We start from the raw sequence: 23,574 nt of genomic DNA, 5'->3' as shown, positions 1-23,574 counted from the left end.
CGATGTCACCCTCACCTATCACAGTTTTCAGAATGCTTCCAGTGAACGACTACGTCCTTACTGCAGATCGAAGCATTATGGTAGAAAATGTTCCACGGCGTTTTCCGCATTACCACTTCATGATTTGACACTTTGACCGGTAAGCTTTCCATTGCACTGAAACAAAATGGGTACCATTAAAATAGGTTGTCAGTTCCTTTAACTGGATTTGTATGCTTGTGACTAAAAAATTAATAAAACATTGAACTTCTAGGCTTTCCTTCCTTTCAGAAGTTCACTACACTCTTTGTTTTTCTAACCGTAAGGCTAGCTCTCCCACTAGGCCCTATGCCAAGTTAATGGCGGTTTATATCGTGTTTTGCAATGAGCACTTATATGTGTGTCTACCGTTTGCAGCGCCTTTGAGATGGCAAATGATGACGTGACTCGTTATGATGCGAAGCAGATTAGACATGCTCAAACATGCACATTTCACACACATTTCTTCTTCATTCGAATGATGACAATGGGACGAAAACGCCTAATTAGGGTGGTTCCCGCCGCCGGTAGTTCAGACATCCTTTCGTACGTCAAGTTCATCAAATCGCGCCGTAATGCGATCGTCCCGTTCTTGTAAATGCCACTTGGTCCGGGGCGGGCTGGGTCAGCCCATCTGCTGCAAGCCTTTGATTGGCTGGGCCCGCATGGTAAAATGAATGTAAATCTCATCCGTTCAAGGTTGCGGCCTCGAAGAGGGGCTATGTGTCCTCCGAGCACACGGCAGTGCGCCGAGATCTCTGAAGCTGTAGCTTCCTTAGCGAGTACGTGCGTAGAGCGCTGTTGTCCTTTTCGCCAATGGGGTGTTCGTGCAAATGCGGCAGACGGCGAGTCCCAACTACACCGCTGAACCCGCCTGCTGGTTCTTCACGCGTCTGTCGGCTACACGTGAATGAGGTTCACGTACGTAGTGGTAGCGACAACAGACGAATTCAAGAAGTTGTTTCGGCGCTCCGAGGCAGTATTGCGCAAATGTTGCCGTTGGGTAGAAACAAATGATTTGGCTTCGTGGCAACTGCACAGATCTAAGCGACATCTCGAGGAGTCCCCAAAACGACCCACTCCGTGCAAAATGCTTCAACGGAAAATAAATTCAATTCACCACGCTCCATCGTGACGTGTGCCTACGTAAGCGAATTATTTTGGCGAAATCAGATATAGCGGCAGCGCTTGATTATTTTGGTCATTAAAATATATTCCTTAGCTTTTAAAAGGTAGCCCGAACATGACACGTGACCTGCCACGTGACCTGCGCTTAATCTAGCCGGAAGCGTGTGTATTAAAGTGCGATTGCCAGGACAGCTAGTGGCGAGTACCTGTGCGAGGTGAGCACGATGGTGGTCTTGGTCCTGTTCTTGAGCGGGTTGAGCGCCTCGTGTATACGCGTCCTGGCCAGCACGTCGACGCCGGCGTACGGTTCGTCCAGCAGCACCAGCTCGGGGAGGCCGATCAGGGCCACGGCCATGGACAGCTTGCGCCTGTTGCCGCCGCTGCCACGTTCGCGGTGCCGAGGGACAACAACACGCCCTTCGTAAATCGTATACGCCCTCACCGCCACACCGACAGCTCTTCCGTAGCAAACAAACGAAGTCCTCGCCCCTTTTGGCTCGTGTCAGACATAAGGCGCAATGAATACAAGCGTTGTATGTTCGGCTCGGCAGCCCACATGTTATGCACACTTCATTCCATCGTTCAGTAATTTCATAATTGTGAAATTAAGAATTCTATCTATTGAGGAACAGCCTAAATTGATTCCAGGATCTGATAAAAATATGTGCTTCTTATAATGACCATATTTGCCTAATGAGGAATCTGCTCCCTGAAATTATACATGAAATCTGCTACCTGAAATAACAAGCAATAGCACAAGTTAAGAGTTGATAGGCCATAATCAAATGCCTGCAAGAATAACCCAGCTGCGGTGTTTACAAGGATACATAAGCGTCGAACTCAACATATACACAGCAACAACGTGGGAAGAATTTGTGACGTATACAGTTTCAGTGTGGTGAAGGCCTGTGTCGGGGGTGTTCATATTACGCCTATCGGTGACCACGATCCGATCGGAAATGTGTATGGCCTTGTTACCGGCCAAATCGAAAACATCACGGTGCGTTTCTCGGCTCGGAAACAGCATAAATAGTGCCGTTGATGTTATGTGAAATGGGTGCCTCGATGCCGTCTCTACGACACACTGAAGACGCGTACAGGAGTTACATATACGCTTCATGTGCACGAATACCACTCTGAGGATGCTACGCGCAGGGAGGCTGTATTAAGAAGAGCAGCCACTGAACAGCGAGAGGTATAAGATTTATTATGTATTACTATATCGATTTGTGCTACCACTGCGCCACTTCTCACAACTTCCATGGCCTCTTGTGACAAAGTCACAGTCGTATACGTGAATCAATCATCCGCGGTGTGCTTGCAATGAAGGGGCCGGAAAGTTCCCTGTGCCAGTTAAGTAAATATTAGAAACGCAACACTAGTGATACATAGAATATCAAGGATGTAGAAGGAGGTGTTAAGGTTAGAAACTACTGGCCTGAACATGCCTCGAAGAAGGGTGAGTGTTTCGCGGTAAGCGTTTAAACTATTTGGGTTTGACCGCTTGTAATTTGTGGCCTACTGGCCTCGTACGTAAGGGTGCATAGGAAGTCGGAGTGAGCTCACCTGTAGTGCTGGCACCTCTTTGCCGCCTGATCGCTGAGGTCAGTAACGTATATGATGTGATCCACCGCCCCGGGGAGAACGTCTTCGGGAACGCCACGGAGGCGACCAAAGAGGTACAGCATCTCGTAGGCATTCAGCTTGTCCAACAGCGCTCCGCCCTGAGGGCAGTAGCCCAGCTTCGATTGCCACTGTGTAAAGCGTTGGTGAGACAAAAAAATAAATAATTATTATGCAGGCCCACGTACTGTCGCAAAGGCTGTAAGCGAAGCATTGTTCATTCTTAACAGTCCTCACACTCCACCCTCTTGCCCTTTAATGCCTATGGTTCATACCTAGAGATTATCGCTTCTAAAGAAAGAAACAAGTACGTTAAGCAAGCACTCACGCTAAACGTGTTATTTATCGCTTTGCTAACACAGATGAGCTTTTCAATTGCCTCAATATGTATAGCTGTCCCGAGTGAAGAGTGACATGGTGGGAAATAATAATTATATGCTTTTATAGGCCTTCGCGCTTTTCTAAGCATCAATGAGCGTTTCGATTGCCACAATTGTGCTGTTTTACTTGGGTATCCTGGCTCATATCTCACCATTGGAACTGTTCTGTTTTTTTTTTTTTTGAGCGACAGCTTGTGTTAAGTCCCCACCAAGCCCACTTGGCGAGTACAAGACCGACCTAACGTCCCTTTAATGCTATATATAGAAAAAAGTCAGCAGCAACAACAACAGAAACCGAAGCATACACGCAACCTTTAAATCGACCGACCCACGCCAAACTCCGCACAGGTTGGTGAACTAAACTTTGCCTAAAAGAAAAAAAAATGTTTAGAAATTCGTGTAGACCGTAGGTAGCCTATCCTCCTGACAACCCTTCTACATTATATTGGCACATTCACTTCAACGCTTTTCAATATTTATTAGAAGGATTACTTAAAATATTCATCCCCAATATGAAGTCAGATGTACATAAAACCGCATGAAAGTAATTTATTCATGTTCTTGCCATCAGTGTTCGAAAAAAAATGACAGTAATTTGATCTAGACCGCTATATGTTGCCGAGACAACGAAAAGCGGCCGCGTAGGGCTTTTCGAATACCGCGAGGTGAGATGAAAATCCAGGACGTGGCATGAGATTGTAACCGACAAAAGCCACCACACGATGTTCCATCTTCATCTTCGTGTTTCGGCAAAGAAAAGGGATATTTACGATAAATGAAGAGATGTTACTTTGGCAATGTGCAGGAGAGGTTGCTTTCATCATCTAACCAGAATATTTATTTAAAGAAAATGGTTTTCCGGCGTGCCAATAAAGTCCGCCTAGTAAACCGATTATATCACTGAGTTGTTTTCGTGTTTCAGAGTGTTATAACCATAGGTCGGCGAACTCACTCATGTGTCGACTCACTCACATTCACTCAGGCTCCCACCGACCGGTTTGTCCGAGTCTGAGCGAGTCCAGATGAGAACGCTTTTAGTGAATTGGAGTGCCAGTGAGCCTTGCTAGGACTGATTTTGGTGAGCGTGAGTACAAGTGAGCCTTTTGAGTCAGATTTCTGGTGCGTGCGAGTTCGAGTGAGCCCGGTTGAATCTGGTGTCGTGGAGTCTTGAGTCCGACTGAGCGCTAAGTTGTTTATTTCGTGAGCGAGTCCGAGTCACTCCTTATTTTTTTGCCGAACCTACATGGCTATAAGAGCGTAGAAGTCCATTTTAGCTAAAGGTAGCTCAGTGACAGCTCCTCTAAGTCCTCACCTTCCGAGTCTCGTCGGAGAGGACGGCGCCCTTCATGTAGGCGTCGCCGTACGTTGCCTGGATTAGGCCGGCTAGCATTCGGAACGTGGTCGTCTTGCCAGCGCCGTTCACACCCAGCAGGCCGAAGCACTCACCGGGCTTCAGTGCGAACCACAGCCCTCGCACGGCGTGCACCGGGCCGAACACCTTGTGCAGGCTTCGCACCACGAGCGTGTGCTGGCCGAAGCGCTGCTGCCTACAGATGAACTCGACGGCCTCTCTCTCGGCGGCGACGTCCTGATCCTCCTGGTCCGGAGGCTTCTGCGGCGGCGGTTCCAGCTTCTGCCTCGAGAACGCATGCAGTGCCAGGGCACGGTAGAGCAGATAGAGGAACACGAGGAAGCCCAGCAGGAGCATGATGAAGATGTCCAGGAGAATTCCGTGCGGTGAAATGGACACGGCTGTAATTTCGTACCAGGGGTCCCGAGTTCTGTTCGTCAGTACTGAAACAAAAGAATAGACAGATACAGTCGCTAAAGTAACAGGACGGTTTGTAGGTTTCAATGCAATGTCTTCTTTAGCGGGTTAGCCCAATTTTACTGTATTCAGTATCTGGGTTCTTAGCGTTATTTCGTGGGCCGATTCCGAAGGTAGTGCAGTCTAAAAACGTAGGCCGATACCGAAGATGGTGCTGTAAAGAAATCTACTAGCAATGTGATGGTACTCCTACTCCCTCCACGCAATGGGTGACTGCGATAAAATGCCGTGCTGAGCGACTTCGCGCCTTTCTCAACTTCAACTCGTCCAGGAAGGTATTGTCTTTGGTGAGCTTCAAATAGAGGTTGAATCGCCATCCAGTTATTTTGTACTCGGCGTACTCCTGCTGAATCATTATGTATTTTACAGCGAAGCTGTATACGGCTAGCCGATTCGTGCGTTTGTCCATCGACTGTACGCCGCAAACTCCTCCAGCGCAACCTCATGCGCATGCGCGACAAAAAAGAAGAAGAGAGAGAGAGAGAACGAGGCGCGCGATTGGTTGCGCCAGTAGCGACGTCGCTGCTGCGTCGCAGCCGAGCGCTCGCGTAGCAGTTTTTCTCCGGCCCCGAAATGGCTCGGCGACATCTCATCCGTACTCCTGAGGAGTAGGTAGCTTTCGATCAGCAACGCCGCGAGCAGAAACGGGAACGATCTCGGCTACGCAGTGCCGATGCTGCAGCCCGGGCACGACAGCAGGCTCGCGAAGCCAAGCGCAGGCAGCAACTGCCAACTGTTGCTTCGCAACATGGCCAAGGGCATTAATTAGACGTTAGCCACGAGGCAGCCCCACCCATCCATCAGCGCCTATCCAGAAGTCAAGACAGAGTTGACGCCGACCGCTCACGGGTCCACGAAAATCCCCCTACCGGACAGCCTGAACTAATGATGAAAAGGGCCAACATCAAATGCTACCGAAGAACGGCACCGACCTTGGGTTCCCAGGTTGATATCCTGTCACATATTCCATACCATCGGAGGTGGGAATACTGTAGATCGATGCGATATCATGGGCAGGGTATTGGAACCAATTGGACGATTATGACTGGCTGCGATACAGTAATCAAATTCCCTAGTCGAGTCGCCTAGGGAAGACGACGGCATTAAAAGCGGAGACCTTTCGCGCAGTGAGGCCGACGTGTCCTGATGTGAACTCGGATGTTTAACATGCTCCTGCATGGAGTAGGCCTCTGTAACTGGAGCCGCGTAACTAATGTCAAATAAACCCATTTTCCCTCATTCCTGCTACGAGACGTATTCGTCGATGGGCTTGGTGGATTTCTTGCCTTAACGCCACCTCTCACTGCAACACTACCAAGGATCTGGCAGCCTACCAAGCCGTCCCTTAATGAACCGTCAGGATTACCCCATGATAAACACGGGGGCCGCACGTTTCAGCTTCGCTGGTTAACCATCTGCACGGAGTGCTTGGGCGGTGAGCTTTTTCTTTTTATTTTGTGCTTCTGAATTCGTTTTTTTTCTTGATACAGAATCTCTGTGATATGCCTGTAACCTAATCCTCTCTGATGCCTTAAAAGGCGTTGAGGGTATCATGGGTGTGTACATATATTGACAGAAAATTTTGAATGTAACAGACAATCAGTGCAGTAGGATTACAGCCTTCAAACAGCTGTTTAGAATACGTTGACCTATCATACACAACAATCCTATGAGCGTACAGCTCCGTTCTTCCTGCTTTAAATCGAGATAATGGCGCACGTGTGCTGCTGTTTTGTAAGCAACCTCCGCCTGTGTTGCTTGTTGAATTAGTCGCGCCGAGAGTAGGCGCGAATGGTTGATAAACATTATTAATAACACTTATTGAGTGGATACTCGGTTAACCTCTAGAAAGCGCTAATGAGCCGCACACAACTAGTGCGTGCACAAAAAAAAAGAAAAGGAAAAGAAGACAGGAAGGAGGAGCACTGCACTTCGATCGACTGTTTTTCGCGTGGCTATGTAGAGCCATGAAAGCGAAAGGTAGCAATTGTGAGTTTGACAACAAGCCTATCGTATAGAGAATAGACCAACTGATCGTATCAATGATACGCACGAAATATGTTGTTTTGGATGGGAAGGTTTGATGTGTTACACAACCTCGCAATCCACAGACTACTACCGGTATTTGCACATACTTATAGTGCCTAGGAGATATAGCAATAAAGACTCTGCTAAGCTAGGCTGCGTTGGGCAAATCTGGCTCAATGCTGGTGGCCTTTTGTGATTTTCTCGGCTTCTTGCTTATCTTGCTGAAACTTTTTCAATATCTTATAAATATTTCAACAAATAATTACACTTTTGCACAATTTTCTCGAAACAACTACGTATCTTGTGTGACCTATATACACCTCCTCTCAAATAATGTTTTACTACCTTTTATCTTATAGAAGCACGCATGCGATCATATACTGTGTTTTTTTATTTGTTTGTCGGTGGAGAATTTTGTGCCGACCGTAATATAGCATGACCCAAATTGTAATTAACACGCTCCACGGTACTGTCTTTTAACCTTTGCAGTTTACCCAATAGAAGGATGGGCTTGTAGCGCACACGTCATCACAAAGCTTGGGCGTGGAGGCACGGCTTACGCGAAGGTATATGGACAGTACGGCGCAAACCGCGTCTCTCCTGGCCTTTGGTCGTTTCGATCATTGTCGGGTTGTTCTACTCTTAACCAACACTTCCCGAAATATACCGCCGAGAAGACAGACGAAAGCAGTTGGCACACTCACCTTCGCAGCAAAACCTTATGGCCGAGCCGTACGCGTTCACCGAGTTGCAGAAATCGATGTGCTTGTCCAGCAGTTTCTTCTTGCTTTGCAGGTAATCGCATATCGCCACTTCGTACTTGAGGTTGACGGCGCGCACGGTTGCCGCCGAGAGGGCGAATGGCGGGAAGAACATGAAAGGCAGCCTCACGTTCTCGCCCTCCAAAGCGTCGGACGCGTACAGAAAGCCGATTATAGTGCCGGGACCTGGAACAACGGGACAGAGGTTAGCTAACTCTGATGCACCCGCAATGGCACCTTTTGTTTTTCGTCTTCCAGCCAAGCGAAAGTAATGAACTATTCACTAAGCTACCCAGGTTTTACGCTTCGAGCACTGCTTTAGGCGTTAATTATGTAATGGGTTTAGTATGGCGCACAGACTTGCTAACATGAGCATACTATATACCTGTGCTAGAATACCAGTACATGAAGATAGGAATAGTGGCGCAAAGGGCGAAATATGTCACGGCTGTGTTGTTCGTGACAGAATAATTTTTTCTCGTTTCATCCTTTCCCTCTTGAACTGAGAGGAAGAGAAAGAAACGAAGAGAGCGAGAACACGTCTCGGAATTATATTTTTATTGGAAACACGATTTTCTCACCTATATGTGGAAAATAATGATTGACTGCAATCTGAACCCTGCGCACCCTCATTGAGCACGGCATCTCAGGGTGTCGCCATTCGCGCTGCTGTCTTGATCTACACATGCAAAGTGACGTCCTGTAGAAAACATCAACAAAAGACAAATTCTTTGCTAACGTCGATGTCAGTGGTTACTGCTAGAATTAATTTAGTGTTGTGCATATAACTAGCTCAGGCATGTGCCATACTTGAGTTTACGCATACATATTTCGATGTAAATGTATACTTATGTACAAATCAACTTCCGTGAGTGCAGATGTGCTTTGATGCTTGTGCGTATACCGTTAGGTGATCTGTATTCACTCCCCTACCATATGCTCGTACATCTACATTAAGCGTTATAAATCTATTCAAGAAAGAAGTCCCCTTTTCACGGACGTTTTCTCGCTTGATGCATGTGGTTTTTTGACACAATAGAACCTTTCCCGCTTGAAAGCGTATTCGGGAAGCTTCGAAGGCGAGGACCGCGTGTAATACTCGGGTTAGATCACATACAAAAATGTAGTGGGACAAGAAAAGAGGAATACATCGGCGTTTTTCCAAGAAAAATAAAATTACAGTTAAATTTAGGTAAGAATGAGGACGCATAACAAGATCATTATACCAGTGCATTGTCTTCTTTTTTTCATAGCGAAATATTTCTGCTGAATAGACTAGCTGCCCTTAATGTAAACCGATGTTAATCGCAGCCTCAATGTTCAACATATCTTTATGGTCAGCAAGCTATCCTATAAAAACACACCGTGCCACAACTAGCACATGACCGGGGTTGTTGGAGAAATATGGGAGAGGCCTTTGCCCTGCAGTGGGCGTAACCAGGCTGATGATGATGATGGTGTCACGTATGATCATGTGGAATTATCGGATGCGGAAATTACGAAGTGGTGCCATGTTTCTTTCTGCTTTCAGATGGAAGCTTATACACCGAGGGGATAAACGTTGTCGCCACTACGGCTTTGATAAAATAATAGTGCAAGAGAACCAGACGAAAACGCGCACCTTAAACTTACCTGCTATCGTGAAAAGTCCGAGGACAATGGCATATGCCGTGCTACTGTCGGAGGCGTGCTCCGATATCAGATACGGAAGAAGTATGCCCAGGGGAGCAAACGAGATCATGATTATAAGCAGCCATGCTGAAACAAAATAACAAATAGTTACGTAAGCGGTCGCCCCAAATAGATATACCTTTAGGAATAATACCAAAGTGTTACACTAATACCAGTATTAATTGACACCACCACACAAGAAATTGTCCCGTCTGCGCACGCCAATAGCTAAGCCATTCCAAACACGTACCCCATTGAAGGTGCAGCGAAGAGGAATACTAGAACAGGTAAATATTTCAAAACGCAATATTCGTTAATTTCGCGGTAAGAGGTCGTTTAATAGGTAAAAAAAAAACATTAAGCCGAAACTTTTTGTTCTTTTAATTTAGGGCGAACACTACAGGTGCCGCTATGCGTCATTATGCCGTCGTGGATTGATAAGTATTTTCTCATATTTAGGGCTGTTTGTAACGGAGCGAAAATTCTCGAATCTTGATAAGCTTAGTCTGACCCTATTAGAATACTGAGCAGTTCATTTTTACCGACAAAAATAATTAGGACCGAGCAGACACCACCTAAAACCATGCACGTAGCGTCTGGCTGGTGGAAGTGAGAACTTCAAGGCAGAGTCGACAGCCAGTGTTTGATTTCTTGTCTTTTCTAGGTTATCGAGCCTCTTCTCACGGGAAGAGTGACGTTTCCTTTGTTCTAGAAAGTTAATTTACTAATACAGGTCAATATGTTTTATTGATTTAGTGTTCCCACAACCAGCAACGAAACCGGACGGTATATATACCGATATACATGCCCTTTCAAAGAAAGTCGTGTGTTTGAAAAGATGCAAACCACAGTGTTTCTGCGACGTCATGAAACTCAAAAGAGAATGACTGCCCGACGGGCGCCTGCATGTCGCGTGAAAGTGGACCACTCGGAGTGTCCAGGTGGCTGTATCACCTTACACCAAAGCTGGTAGTGGCTTCCTCTCGGCCTATGCGCGCCGTCGTGCGCATTCCCGGACGCTTTGTTGCCCGGTGCCCATCAGCGACCACCACTTTTTTCAGCCCGGAAATAAACTGTTGTTTTCTTACAAAGATGTGCTAAATTGGCGACGAGGAATTGGTGGAACCTGCAAGCTGGACCACAGAAACTTAGGTCGCATTCCGGACTACTCTCAGGAAGGAAGTTTCAACGTCTTGTGCGAAGGCCAAAAACAAGAAAGGGGCTGACAGATGGAATAGCACATTGTGGTATAAAGTTTGGAAACAGGGATAAGGTGCCTCAGAAAGGCTGGCCAATGTTTCGATAGGAGGACCTATCTTCGCCTTTGACGAAGATAGGTCCTCCTATCGAAACGTTGGCCAGCCTTTCTGAGGCACATTATCCCGGTTTTCAAACTAAAGGCGAAGATAGGTCCTCCTATCGAAACGTTGGCCAGCCTTTCTGAGGCACCTTATCCCTGTTTTCAAACTTTATGCCACTGTGCGAAGGCCTGGAATTTTTCTTCGAGGCTGACGGCATCACTTGCACCAAGAAGAAAGGTGCTCTGCCGCGCTCACGCGCGGACGTGAGGTGAAGTCGTGAGCCTCGAAGAAAAGGAAGATCCTGGCGTTCGCACCATGCGCTTCTGTGGTGAGGCCACGTGTGACATTATACAAGCGCTGCTTGCACTAGGGCGACCTTGAGATGTCTATTTTGAGACCATACCTCGACTAACAATTTGGCCCAAAACCCAACGAGGTGCTGAGCTGCGTCAGTTTCGATCAAAGCCTGGCACCGACACATTCGATTGCTGGGCAGGTTGCAGTGCTAAGCAACACAGCACGCGTCTGTAACTGGGAATCAAGCCCGACATGGACGCTGCAAGCATCGCCGCCACTAGTAGCAGCAGGCACGGCCACAGCCCTCGACACAGCCGCGCCAGCGACAACACCTACGACAGTGGGACGTGTTCCATACTGCCTCTGGATATCATGTACCGAGATCGTCTCGTATGCGAAATACGAGACAGTCACCTCCAAGAACGCCTGCTGGCTGAACGTGACATCATATTTCGATCGTGCTTACACCCTCGTCTTGTCAGTGGAGTCTGCGGCACAGCAACAGATACAGCTCCAAGCCGGCAAGCGAGAAGGCACAGTACAATGCGCCAGATGTTCTACCCGACGCAAGCGAAATGTGACCAACAAACCGTATTCCGATACACCGGAATGCATTCACCGGATGCAGGACTGCGAAGAAAATTCTACGAAGTGCGCATATTGCTCAAAAAAGTCCACATTGCAGTAGTTTGTGTCTGCAGGAAGAAAGAATTGAAGTCCACAGCTCAGCAACAGCTAGCGCACGCATCCACATTACCTCAGGGACACAGTAATCACCAACTCATGTCCCTCATCGGCTCAGTGGGAGATCACCATGAACAGTGTAAATGTGGGTTCCTCAACACCGATCACAGTCGAATTAACTGTGAATGGGCAGCCACAGCTGACGTGGATAGACTCTGGAACGTCTAATTCGGTGATCAGCGATGAGTCTGTTCAACGTCGCTGGGCTTCTTGTTCATCACAGCTACTGCCTACAGATCTTACTCTGCACGTATGGTCAGGACAAAAATGAATCTGCTAGCAAGCTGGCCAATCCCAGAGCCGTACAACTGTACCTACACCTCATGCAGAGCACAAAAATAAACCGTTGTTTTCTTACAAGGATGTTTTACTGGACGACGAGAAAAGGGGGGGGGGGGAAGGATGGAGAGGAAAATAGTATTCACGTGTGAGGTATATTTGGACCTTCCGTAACTTTAGCAGTTGCTTTTCTTTTCTTGGGGCCTAGACTGTCGGCTTCAACCGCAGAAGTGTTCGCCTTGCCACGTGCGACTTACTTTGTAAAACAAAGAGATTGCTGCGCAAATTTGACATTAGCCTTTTTTTTTACTCTTAAACACAATTTGCTAATACCGCATAGGCTTATATAGTGTCTCCTTAAGCAGGTGTATAGGAACGCGCCTTACCTAACGTGTCGCCGTGCAGGTTGAAAATGACAGCGAAGCCACCGTAAATTATCGCCATCGGCACCAGGTAAAAGATCAGGTCGAAGAGGAAGTGGGCGACGAGGTAGAGGAACCCGGAGACGCCCGTCATAAGCTGCAGCTGACGGGCTTCGCTGCACACCTCGAGGGAGGGCAGCACCACGAACGACGACATGATCAGGCCGAAGCTCACAGAGCCCATAACGCCCCAGTAGGCCCACGTGTGCTGCAGAAGCTCGGCCAAGTCGTTCAGCGGATCACGCTCGACGACATTGGCCTGTACACGGGTACGAAGCAATACTGAGCGGGCAGTAGTGCAACGGCTGCAGCTATTTTTATTGTTTCCTTTAAAGCGAAGCTGCTATAGCGGCTCGAACCACACAATAACGTCAACCTTCTATATTGTGGTCACTATCATTCCTACTGCGCACAATCTATTAACGAAAGATAATTCTGCTACATGCACAAATTGCACGCTGCTGGTGCTGTGAGCTCTTCAATGAGCCTAAGAGTAAACGGCCTTGTGCTTTACTGCCTAAGTTGCTTTGGGCCGGCTGTGCTGTTCAGCGTCATCGATTGGGATGGCATCGTGATTAAAGGATTGCAACTGCTTGTGTGAATGCGGGTAGAAAGACCGTAGGCAATCCGTGTGTGGGAACTTACGCGTATCTCCTCCTCAGTCAGCGTGTACAAAGATACTCCGGTGTGGATGCGGCTTTGAGGCTGACCCGTCTGCTGTCGGAGGAGCACGGTGTCGATTAGGTTCTGTTGGATGCTGGCTGCGATCACGCTCAGAGGGTTGTTCCACATTTCGACCCTGCGTCCGCGGCAGAGAGGACGCAGAGACATGAATCTCGTGCTTCGACCGACACTGACTTTGTATCACTTGGCACGTGGTTCCAAATGTCTCTTCTGTTGCGGCCATTGTACGTGCAACAACAAACATGCACGCATTCGAAAAGATGCCCCGCTGCATACAAACTTAAAAAGAAAGGGATCTTAGTACTTGCTGAAGGAAAAATCCCCATCAACCATTTAATTCCCAAATTCACAAAAAATGAGTGATTGCAGAGTTGCAAAAAATTTCTACAGGCGAATCCGCGTTGTTCAAAGCAATTCGTGATACTCATCACTTATTCGAATTCTAAACACCTCAAAATTAGATAGCCTGAAAAGTAAACTTTGAAATGATATACTTGAAATGTATGTAGAAGTATGCATACTTCTTTCGTGTGCGTTTCGTCTGCGCTCTTGCGTACTCCAGGGTAGCGTATCGTACTGATGCCAAGTTGTAGCGACGCCTGCCTATCGAAGCTCGACCGACGTTACTTTTGGGTAACGTGGCGTTGTCGGCGGGCTGCAGGCATCCGGTAGACCATGGTGACCAGGCAAGGCCGAGACGATTTCTAGTGCGAAACTGGCACGGTTTATTCAAAGGTTGATGAAAGATGATGAGAAGAGAATGAAGTGATCAAAAGTACATTTCGGAGCCCCTTAAATAGGCTCTCTACAATCGTGGGAGGGATCTTGCTTCCGTCGACGTCACGTGACCGGCACAGAAAGAGGGCGGGGCCCCTCCTGCTCTGGTTATACCGAGCCTGCTGCAAGGAGGAGCGCGTCCCGCCTCCTGGAATCGTAGACGCTTGTCCGTATCTTTTGCGCGTTGCTGGTTCGTGGAAGTTCTCCTGTAGAGTTTGAACGTTCGAGGAAAGCGTCTCTCTAAAGTCACACACACACACACACACACACACACACACACACACACACACACACACACACACACACGCACGCACGCACGCACGCACACACACGCACACACACACCCGCACACCTGCACACACACACACATGCACACACGCACGCACGTACGCACACACACATGCACACAAGCACGCACGCACACACACACGCACGCGCACACACACACACACACACACACACACACACACACACACACACACACACACACACACACACACACACACACACACACACACACACACACACACACACACACAAGAGGCCTGTAAACACTGCGGAGCTTCCGCCCGACACTCGAAATGGTCATGCAATTAGGAAGTCGCTCTTCATTCCGACGAGGCATGGTGGGTGGAGGTCGAGTGAGTGAAAGTCCTTTCTGCACGAGGTGCGGGACGCCAACCGTGGCAGGAGAAGTCACGCCTCATTTCGACGAAGAAGGTCGGTTGAGAGAAAGTCCTTTCTGCACGAGGTGCGGGACGCCCACCGTGGCAGGGGAAGTCATGCCTAATTTCGATGAAGAAGGTCGGGTGAGAGAAAGTCCTTTCTGCACGAGGTGCCAGACGCCAACCGTAAGAGCGCTTTGTGTCGCCATGGCAGTTAACCGCAACATGGGGCAGTAGCATTTTCGGTCTCACTTTTACGCAGGCCTTTCCAACTGTTCAATTGACATCGTTACGATGAGTTCTAGGATAAAATTCCTTTGTGCTTGTGAGTCACGTGCATTAACTGCAGTCTTCGCTCCTGGATCGCAGAGGGGTGACGTTTCATTTTTTTTATTTTTGCGGCAGAGTAAGCCTTGTTTTGGTTGTCGTCACACCATGCTACTGACTCTTAGTGCAGCTTTTCCTTGCGGTTATATATGGAACTGAAGAGGGCACCAATATGCTCTGTGTGAACAATGCATTGAAAGGTGCGCTGCACTCGCACCGTGAACTTCTTCATTCGTCGCTTGTCTTAGCCCTGAGTTTTCTTCGTAACCATTAATCCAGTTCAACTAGCCCGATTTCAAGTGTTAACGCAGTGTGTTGAAATACGATGGCCAAGGTTACTTAATGTTAGGACGGACGCGTCCGGTGCGACTGGACATTTGAACTTCGTGCCTTCTGTTAGCAAGCCGGACCACGTGAGCCGCCATCGTCGTCGACGAAGCGGAGCTCGTAACTGAGCCGGGGGCGTTTCCTATCATATTGGCTGTGGCAGTGGAGCGCACACGACACGGCACTTATCGCTCTTTCTGTGTTTCTAAGATGGTTTCTTTCTTTACGTTACTCAATTTGCAACGGGCTCTTTCTGCTACAGACAATCTGCAAATTTGTGTTCATTTATTGTTTTTACTGGCCTATTTTGGAAAGTCATAGACCTGTACAATTGCAAACTATGTCGCGTTGCTGTGAATGTCGCTCTGTGATAGATGAAAGCGAATTGTTTCTCACTTGTTCACAACGTGAACTTTCGTATCATAGTGGTACCTGCTCCAGCATTGCCGAAAGTGCCATTAAGGGCAAACGAGATCAATTCAAAAAGACTTGGAAGTGCGAGTCTTGCAAACCTACAGGAAGTAAAGGCTCCTCCTCTGCCAAAGCATATAAGAATGAAAGTGAGATAATCAAAAAACTTGCTGGAATGGACTAAAAACTAAACTTGCTTGTTAGTCTGCCAAACAAGGTAGACGGGATCGAACAGTCCGTACAAACACTTTCCGATCACTTTGATGAAATTCAAAGAAGGCTTGAGAGCCATGAAAAGGAAACAAACACTGTCAAACGGAAAGTATAAAAGACAGAGAAGTGTGCCACTCCTACGGAGCTCGATCAAATTCAGGCTGACATAGCAGATGTCTTAACATTGAAATACACGGTGTACCTGAGGCTGATAGTTAAAACCTACAAGAAAGGGTCAATAATCTTGCAAAGAAGCTTGAACTTCAGCCTCTATCTGAGGAAGATGTTGTGGCAGTTCATAGGCTCCCGGCAAAGCAAGGAAAAACGCGAGGAATTATTGTCCGCCTTGCACGGCAGGAAGTGAGGGACGCATGGATTGCCAAAAAGCGAGCCTTAAGGGACAACCAGGACAACGTCTTCATTAACGAAAACCTAACCTCTCGCTCGAGGAAGCTCTTTGCCCCTGCCAAAGAATGGGCAAAGGAGGCAGGATACAAGTTCGTATGGCACTCAAATGGAAAAGTGCTCGTGCGTAGGGCAAACGGCGATCGGCAATTGTCGTTAAGGGTGACAATGATCTTCGTGCTCTGTTAGAATGAACGTCAATTTCTTGTTGCTATCATTTGGCTCTTTGGCGAAATGAATCATTTGGGATATATTGGCAATGAGGATTGGTTCACGTCCCTGGCCACTCAAAAGAAGGGACTGTCTTTCATACATATGAACATTCAATCAGTCTCCAGCAAGCTACCTGAATTAGAAACTTTTTTCCCGATATATATAGTCAGTGCAATGTAGTCATGCTAAGGAAAACATGGTATTGCCCTGATGATGTCTTTCGCCTGCCTTGCAAAAAAGTGTTTCATAAAAACCGAACCTCACGTCTCGGCGGAGGAGTATCTGTTTTGATAGATGATTCTCTAACATGTGAACTGTTAGCCGAATATTCTTGTATGACAGAAAACAGTGCAACGTTGTGTGTCCAAACACCGGGTGTACTCTTTGCAGTATGTTACTGCCCGCCGGATGGTTTATTGGAACCTTTTTTTCATTTTTTAGAGAGCATGCTAGAATTTGCGTCAGAAAACAAATATAATGTGGTCTTGGGAGGAGACTTCAACATTGATATGAGTTCCGATGGTGCTAGGAAAACAATATTTCAAAAGAATGTTTGTGTCACGCAGATGTATATATGCAGCTGAAACCTTCACGAGAATAACAGAAACAACGAAAACTACTCTTGATCTTTTTATAACGAACTATAATTCATTCTTAGTAATAAGTGGAGTCTTAAAATGTCCTCTTAGTAACCACATGCCAATAGTCATGTTTATACACACAAGAGCAAACAAAACCGAAAAAGATAACAAAAAAAACATTTCAGGCAATAAATGAGTACACATTAACCGCCTTTCAGGATGCCTTGCGACAAGTATCTTGGAAGGAAATTTTTCAACAAAACGAGGCTGAGCCAGCATACAACATTTTCTTAAAGAAATTTTCAGCTGTTTATGCACGACATTTCATACACAAGAAAAGAAACCACAATGTTATCGGAAACCTTGGATCACCAAAGAGCTTCTAAAAAAAATAAAGAAAAGAGATAAACTTTATGCCAGGATTATAAAATATCGGAACGGCGAGGATTTAAGATGCTTCAAAATTTTTAGAAATAAATTAAATAAAGAGTTAAGAAATGCAAGAAATCGCTATTATTTGCGTACTTTTTCTTCATGCGATGGACATACAGAGAAGATGTGGAATAAGTTAAATGAACTAATGGGACGCAAACAAAACACTGAACCTATAAAGAAAGTTTCTTTAAACGGATGCCTTTTAACCGGAGATCACTTATTAACGTATTTAATGGTTACTTTACAGACACTGATTCCCATTCATCACAAAGCCAACCATATACATTTCAATCCCCTGCAACTATGGACACTATTCTTTTTCAAGCGACAAGCCCTACCGAGGTTTGTTCAGTTTTTCTCAAACTGAAAAAAATTCATGTAGCTGCGATGTTGATGACCTCCAAATAAGACCTATCAAACACGTGATTTGTGACATTGAACCTGTGTTAGCTTATATCTATAACTTATGCATAACATCAGGTACTTTTTCTGGAAAAATGAAAATTTCTAAAGTAATTGTGTTATATAAGAAAGCTGAAAAGCTCGATATAAAAAATTACCGTCCGATATCTATTCTCCCGCAACTTTCTAAAGGCATTGAAAAAATCATTCTTAACCGATTAACATCTTTCAGCAATAAACGTGAACTAATAGACGTTCAATATGGTTTTCAACAAGGTAAATCAACAGAAGTAGCACTTATAGCACAGAAAGAATATATACTGCGCAACCTCTAAAATGAGTTACTTGTAATTGGTCTATTCATAGACTTCACAAAAGCGTTAGACTGCTTAAATCATGACCTCCTAATACTTAAGCTTGACAGATATGGCATCAGGGGCCTTCTTCTTCAGTTACTGACACCCTACCTTAAAGATCGGCAGCAATATTTGTCTATAAACACTAGCATATCATCTACACGACGGAAGTATCCTTAGTCCATTTCTGTTTAACATGTACATAAACGACATAGTTCTTATCCACCGAAAAGCAAAATTCATAAACTGTGCAGATGATACGAGTGTTCTTTTATCAAACAACTCTTATACAGGCCTCATTGGCGCAGTGAACATTCTCTTAACCCATCTCTCAAAAGGGAGCCAGGACAACCACTAAAAAGTAAACTCGAATAAAACACAAGCAGTCATCTTTAAAACAAGAGGTACGTGTACTCCATTGACCCACAACATATTTTACAACTTTGAGAAAATAGAGGTTGTTGACACGGTAAAAGTACTTGGCGTATATGTTACCGACACATTGCAATGGGACGCTCAAGCGGATATTATACTCCAGAAACTGAGCCGCATAACAGGTATACTACACCGAAATCGCTACCTTTTACCAACGTCAGCTAAACTGATCATTTATAATGCACTGTTCGCCTCGCACGTAAATTATTGCCATCTTGGGGCACAACGTCAGCTTCCAATATACTACTGATGCAAAAAAAAAGAATACGTGCTATCGCAAATGTGCCGTACAACTCACACACTGAAGGTCTTTTCATCAAGTACAACATAAGAAGAAGTAATCATCTCTACAAACAAACTCTCCTACGCACCTACTACTTTCAGGTAAAAGATAGAAGCAACTTAATAACAAATATAGCAAACTTAAAAGAGAATACACCCTCGTATCAGACGCGCAGCCATGAAAAATGGCTCATACCTTTTTCGAGAACAAATTATGGCCATCAAATGATTGCAAATACCTTGCCACGACTACTAAATTCTTATCTGGAATCCGCCATTAACGTCCATGCCTTGACACCATCGGAGCTCATCTGTCTGGCGAAAACTACGACTTAAATCATCATGGTTCAGTAAAACTACGTATATTCACAATGAAAGAAATGTAATTACTCTAATTGATGTAACCCAGTGCTATTTGTTTTTCATTTCTGAAAGTGTCCTTTGCCACTGGTCTGCCAATATGTAAAGGGGGCCAGGGACCACTCAAGCTGCCAATAAGCAGCTTTTACCTTGGCCCCCTCCCTTTGGTTGTATATGGGCCCAAATAAAATGAAATGAAATGAAAGTGATGAAAATGAACAAACACAGCTTGCATACTTCGACTTGGAGGGGACGATTGTTTCACAAACTATTCTGGCCACCGAGTCTGAATTAATTTTTCTCTAATTTCTTTCTGGTCTTTCGTCTGTTTAGAAATTCGTGTGAGTCACTTACACTTTAGTGCTGAAGATAGTGCCGAAAGAGTAATATGACACGTATTTGAAGAACTGCCGGTCGTACATGATGGCTAGACTGCGCAAGGCGTCTTGCATTTCCGTGTGCGGGACGTTTGCGCTCTCGAGGAGCACCCTGTAGCCCAGAGATTCCTTGGTTCGTTCCTCTTCCTGGATGAATGTTCTCAGGCGTGGCATTTCGGCTCCGACGAAAGCACTGGCATCCAGATCGATGTACCTGCGATCAAGAGACACGTGGCCAGTGATCTTGAGGCTATAAAAAACTATTGCACATACATATCGTTCTGGGGTTTCACATGCCAAAACCACGATTTGATTATGAGGCACGCCCTAGTGGGGGGACTCCGGATCAATTTTTACCACCGGGGGATCTTTAACGTGCCCCCAGTGCACGGGACATCGGCATTTTCGCACTTTGCAATGCCTGCATATGTGCAACTCTGCGACGAACCTCTTTGACGTCGACATGAGCCACTCGGGATGCGGCACTGGATAGGTGGCACTGGGCATGTACCATTCTTCAATGAACCTCTTTGACGCCGATTTGCAGCAATGGGCCTGGGCAACTCGGTCTGTGCTACTCCTTAATGAACCCCTTTGATATCGACTTGAGTAACTAGCCATGTACTGTGGGGTATGCGCCCCTCTACAATGACAAAATACGATATTTTAACTTTCCCCGACGATCGTCGGAATCGAACCCCTTCGACACGCGGACTTCGCGGCGGCGTCGCTAGATGGCGCAGCGTGTGCAGTGGGAAGCGCGAGAGAGGATCCCTGCCGCATGCACGTTTCGGCGTTGGCGATAGGGTGTCACTATATATATGTATACTTTGCTTGAATGTCAATCGTATTAACGTCAACGTTCATCGTGAGTGGGGTTGTGCTGGAATTTTTGTTATTTAAATAATTTATTTTAAAAATTCGCAGCTGCCATTTTCCAGCACATTGTCCAATGGTTCCCTAAAACGCACATAACTAAACCTGCCGGGAATTATAATCAATTTTGTTGCATGCAACGCAAAACGGATATGTAGAATGCAAGCATCTAGGTTTTACAATAGCATTCGGAAATTTCGGCTATGTGCAGCTCCTGCCGCCCTCTGCTTTTTATGAGCACATCCAACGTTTGCAACCGCATGTTCGTAACCGTGTGCCTACAGGAGCACGTGTGCGCCTTTTGGTTTGTGTTGGAGGCATATAAGCAGCAGCCACCCGGGGCCATGTGGAGATTGCCGGGATAGCCCAGGACGCGGTGCTCGGATAAAAGCGTGCCCTGTGCGCGTGCACCTGCCGGTGCAACTTTTGCAACTACGCAGCGCGACATGGCGCTGAATAGGCAGCCACGCACAGTAACTATATGTCGGACGACATTCCCGTGTTATTGGTAACCTCCTGGAGAGCCGTACCAGATACTTGGACTATGGCGTATGTTCCTTGAAGTAGCTTCTGCTGACCCAACAAAGAGCAGCAAAAGAATCGCAAGCACCGCGGCGCCATGTTTGCGATTTAGTTTTCCGAGTCTTCGTTTTTCTCGACGTGTTCTCCGTTTGCTCTCGTGAATTGTGAATTGCCGAAGTCTCGACACTTGGATAGCAGCTAACATAACGCGCGAGGAAGGTAAGTCTTACTTATGCTATCTTCGGCTGGTCGTTTCTGAGCGCTCTAGAGCGCTCTCGTGAGCGGCGTTGTCTTCGGCTGGTTGAAAGAGGGTGCGCGCCCTGCGTTCGGCTGGTTCTTCTCGATTGCTCTCCTCCACCTTCGAGCGCTCTGAGGCGCTCCGAGCCCTGTCGTCGGAGCAGTCATCGAGATTGAAACGTCATCGCAGCGCCGTGTCGCTGCTGTTGGCGACGGCCCACCGTAACCTTGGCAACCTAGGCTACTGCATGCTGGCGTCTCGACGAACGCTCGTCCCGCCGGCACGTCCACCGGTTTTTCCGGCAGCGCCGGGAGCTTTGGATACGCGAATCATAGGACGTTGGCAGTAGACACGTGGTTTCGCATCGGCAATTTCCTCCTCCGAGAGTGAGTCGCACGTTCGGCTTGCGCGCTTGTCCTCTACCCTTGAGCTCGGGAAACGCGCGATCTACCCGGCTCTGCTTCGGGGCATACAGGCGACCAGTCGAAGATACCATTAGGCTGTATTTGCTCACCGATGGTTGTCGCGTCCGCTTTGTTAGATGTATTTGTTCCTTCCAGCAATATTTGGCCCGTATATAGGTACTGTCATCGCGAGAGATCCGGCGTACAGCGTTCACTCATCCCCCAAATAAACAGCATTCAAACACATCCAGAGGCTGTTAAAGCGTTTAGCTTTCTTCGCAAGCTAACCATAATTTTCTGTGAATGAGCGCCTCACCGTTTTCGTGAGCCGATCTCGAAGATAGTGCAGTAACACAGCAGTAAAAAACCTCACGGTGGTTCGGTGCCACTGGCACACCTATACCGGTATTACCTCTGGTACCACGCAGCACCGCACGGTGGTGAGGAGTAAAGTAAAGCACCTTCATCAGTTGACGCTTTGGTAGTATGGTGGGATTTTAGTGAGGTGATTGTTCTTATATTCCTTCCCCGTGACAGGCATCGTTTTGAGACGATGTCGTTGAGACGCTGAGGCGCCACGCCGCACGGGGTTCCGAAGTGGTCCTTGAGAAAGTGGCGCTAGAAGAACCAAGTTGGCTCCCGCGGTACGGTGAACGGAAGGTTTGGCGGTAAGAGGAGTGCCACCCGAACACATAGTGCAACACAGTGCCTCGAATAACCAGCTCCAAAAGCATGGTATACGCACTCTTGGATGACATTGCTTTTTCATTAATCCTATTTCAAATACGAATTAGGCTCGCCCACCTATATTCGAAGGGCAGCTGGAAGGAATTGAGCTTGACGATGCTGATACCGATGTATGCGATGACCAGGGGAAGGATCCAGCCGGTGAGGAACAGGAAGGGCGTGCGCCACAGGTACAGCAGTCTCTTTTGAATCAGGGCCCGAAAGCGCTGCCACGTCCGGGGTCTCCTCTGACCGCCGTGCACGAACGCGGTGATCGGGGCAGCTGCAGCTTTTCGGAGATAGCGCAGAGCACGAAGCGTATACGCATACAATGTCACGCGCCCGTAATCCAAGGTGGGAATTTTACTTCACGCAATAGCCGCCGCGGTAGCTTTAGCGGTTAGGACGTTGGGCTGCTGAACTCAAGGTCGCCGGTTCGACGCAGGCCACAGCGGTCGCATTCCGGTGAAGGCAAAGCGCAAAAAAAAAAAAAAAAATCGACACATCTTGCCTTCACCCTGACGCTAAAGCGAAACTAAATATAGAAAGAGTCGATGCTAAAGAAGACAAGGTCGACGTATGTGGCGAAGTAAATGATTATATGATTGAATGTTGACGATGTGTCCTTGTTCTATCTTTTTTCAGAGTTCCTTATTCACTCAGTTCATATCTTATTCGTATCGTACTTCAAGTGCAATTATGTTGACTTTGTTTTATGTAGCGTCGGCACTTGGTTGAGCCTTTCTTTTCTTTTTTTTTTGACCATAGGGTCAGGTGAATTGGTTGCGGAGGTAGTGCAGTCTGTGATGCAATGTGGTTTATTTTCGAATATATTGGCGCTAATTACCCCCGGACCACTAATTTTATCTACTTTGCAAGTAATTTTCCCGTCTTGTCTCGTTGAGGCTTACACTTTAACACCTTTTGCGACTCGCTACAACGCTCTGGAGGCGCGAAATAGCCGCTTTCTTTTTTTCTAATTCTAGAAGTGGTTCCAAGATAGCCAGATTGCAGATGTGGCAAGCCATGTGAAGTCATCAAAGAAGACCTTGACTTCAAAAGTGTCATGTACTTGCAT

The 23,574-nt window shown here is 46.8% G+C and overlaps 1 protein-coding gene across 4 annotated transcripts in view; it reads right to left on the bottom strand.

The window, feature by feature from the left end:
* LOC135920267 (phospholipid-transporting ATPase ABCA3-like) overlaps nucleotides 1–23,574 on the bottom strand; it is a 63,524-nt gene that overhangs the window by 4,314 nt on the left and 35,636 nt on the right. For 2 of the 4 annotated variants that reach the window (XM_065454437.1, XM_065454453.1), the window contains exons 16-24: nucleotides 22,575–22,785; nucleotides 19,708–19,944; nucleotides 13,126–13,279; nucleotides 12,445–12,739; nucleotides 9,399–9,524; nucleotides 7,710–7,952; nucleotides 4,462–4,943; nucleotides 2,713–2,900; nucleotides 1,353–1,526 (exon numbers count right to left, since the gene is read on the bottom strand). In XM_065454437.1, the coding sequence (XP_065310509.1) occupies nucleotides 1,353–1,526; nucleotides 2,713–2,900; nucleotides 4,462–4,943; nucleotides 7,710–7,952; nucleotides 9,399–9,524; nucleotides 12,445–12,739; nucleotides 13,126–13,279; nucleotides 19,708–19,944; nucleotides 22,575–22,785 (2,110 nt within the window). The remainder of the gene's footprint in view (nucleotides 1–1,352; nucleotides 1,527–2,712; nucleotides 2,901–4,461; nucleotides 4,944–7,709; nucleotides 7,953–9,398; nucleotides 9,525–12,444; nucleotides 12,740–13,125; nucleotides 13,280–19,707; nucleotides 19,945–22,574; nucleotides 22,786–23,574) is intronic. The other 2 variants (XM_065454462.1, XM_065454472.1) reach the window with 2 other exon arrangements.

Source organism: Dermacentor albipictus, chromosome 2, assembly GCF_038994185.2.
Source record: "Dermacentor albipictus isolate Rhodes 1998 colony chromosome 2, USDA_Dalb.pri_finalv2, whole genome shotgun sequence".
Taxonomy (NCBI): domain Eukaryota; kingdom Metazoa; phylum Arthropoda; class Arachnida; order Ixodida; family Ixodidae; genus Dermacentor; species Dermacentor albipictus.
Note: the sequence above shows the minus strand (reverse complement) of the source record. Positions and strands in the feature narration are given on the sequence as shown.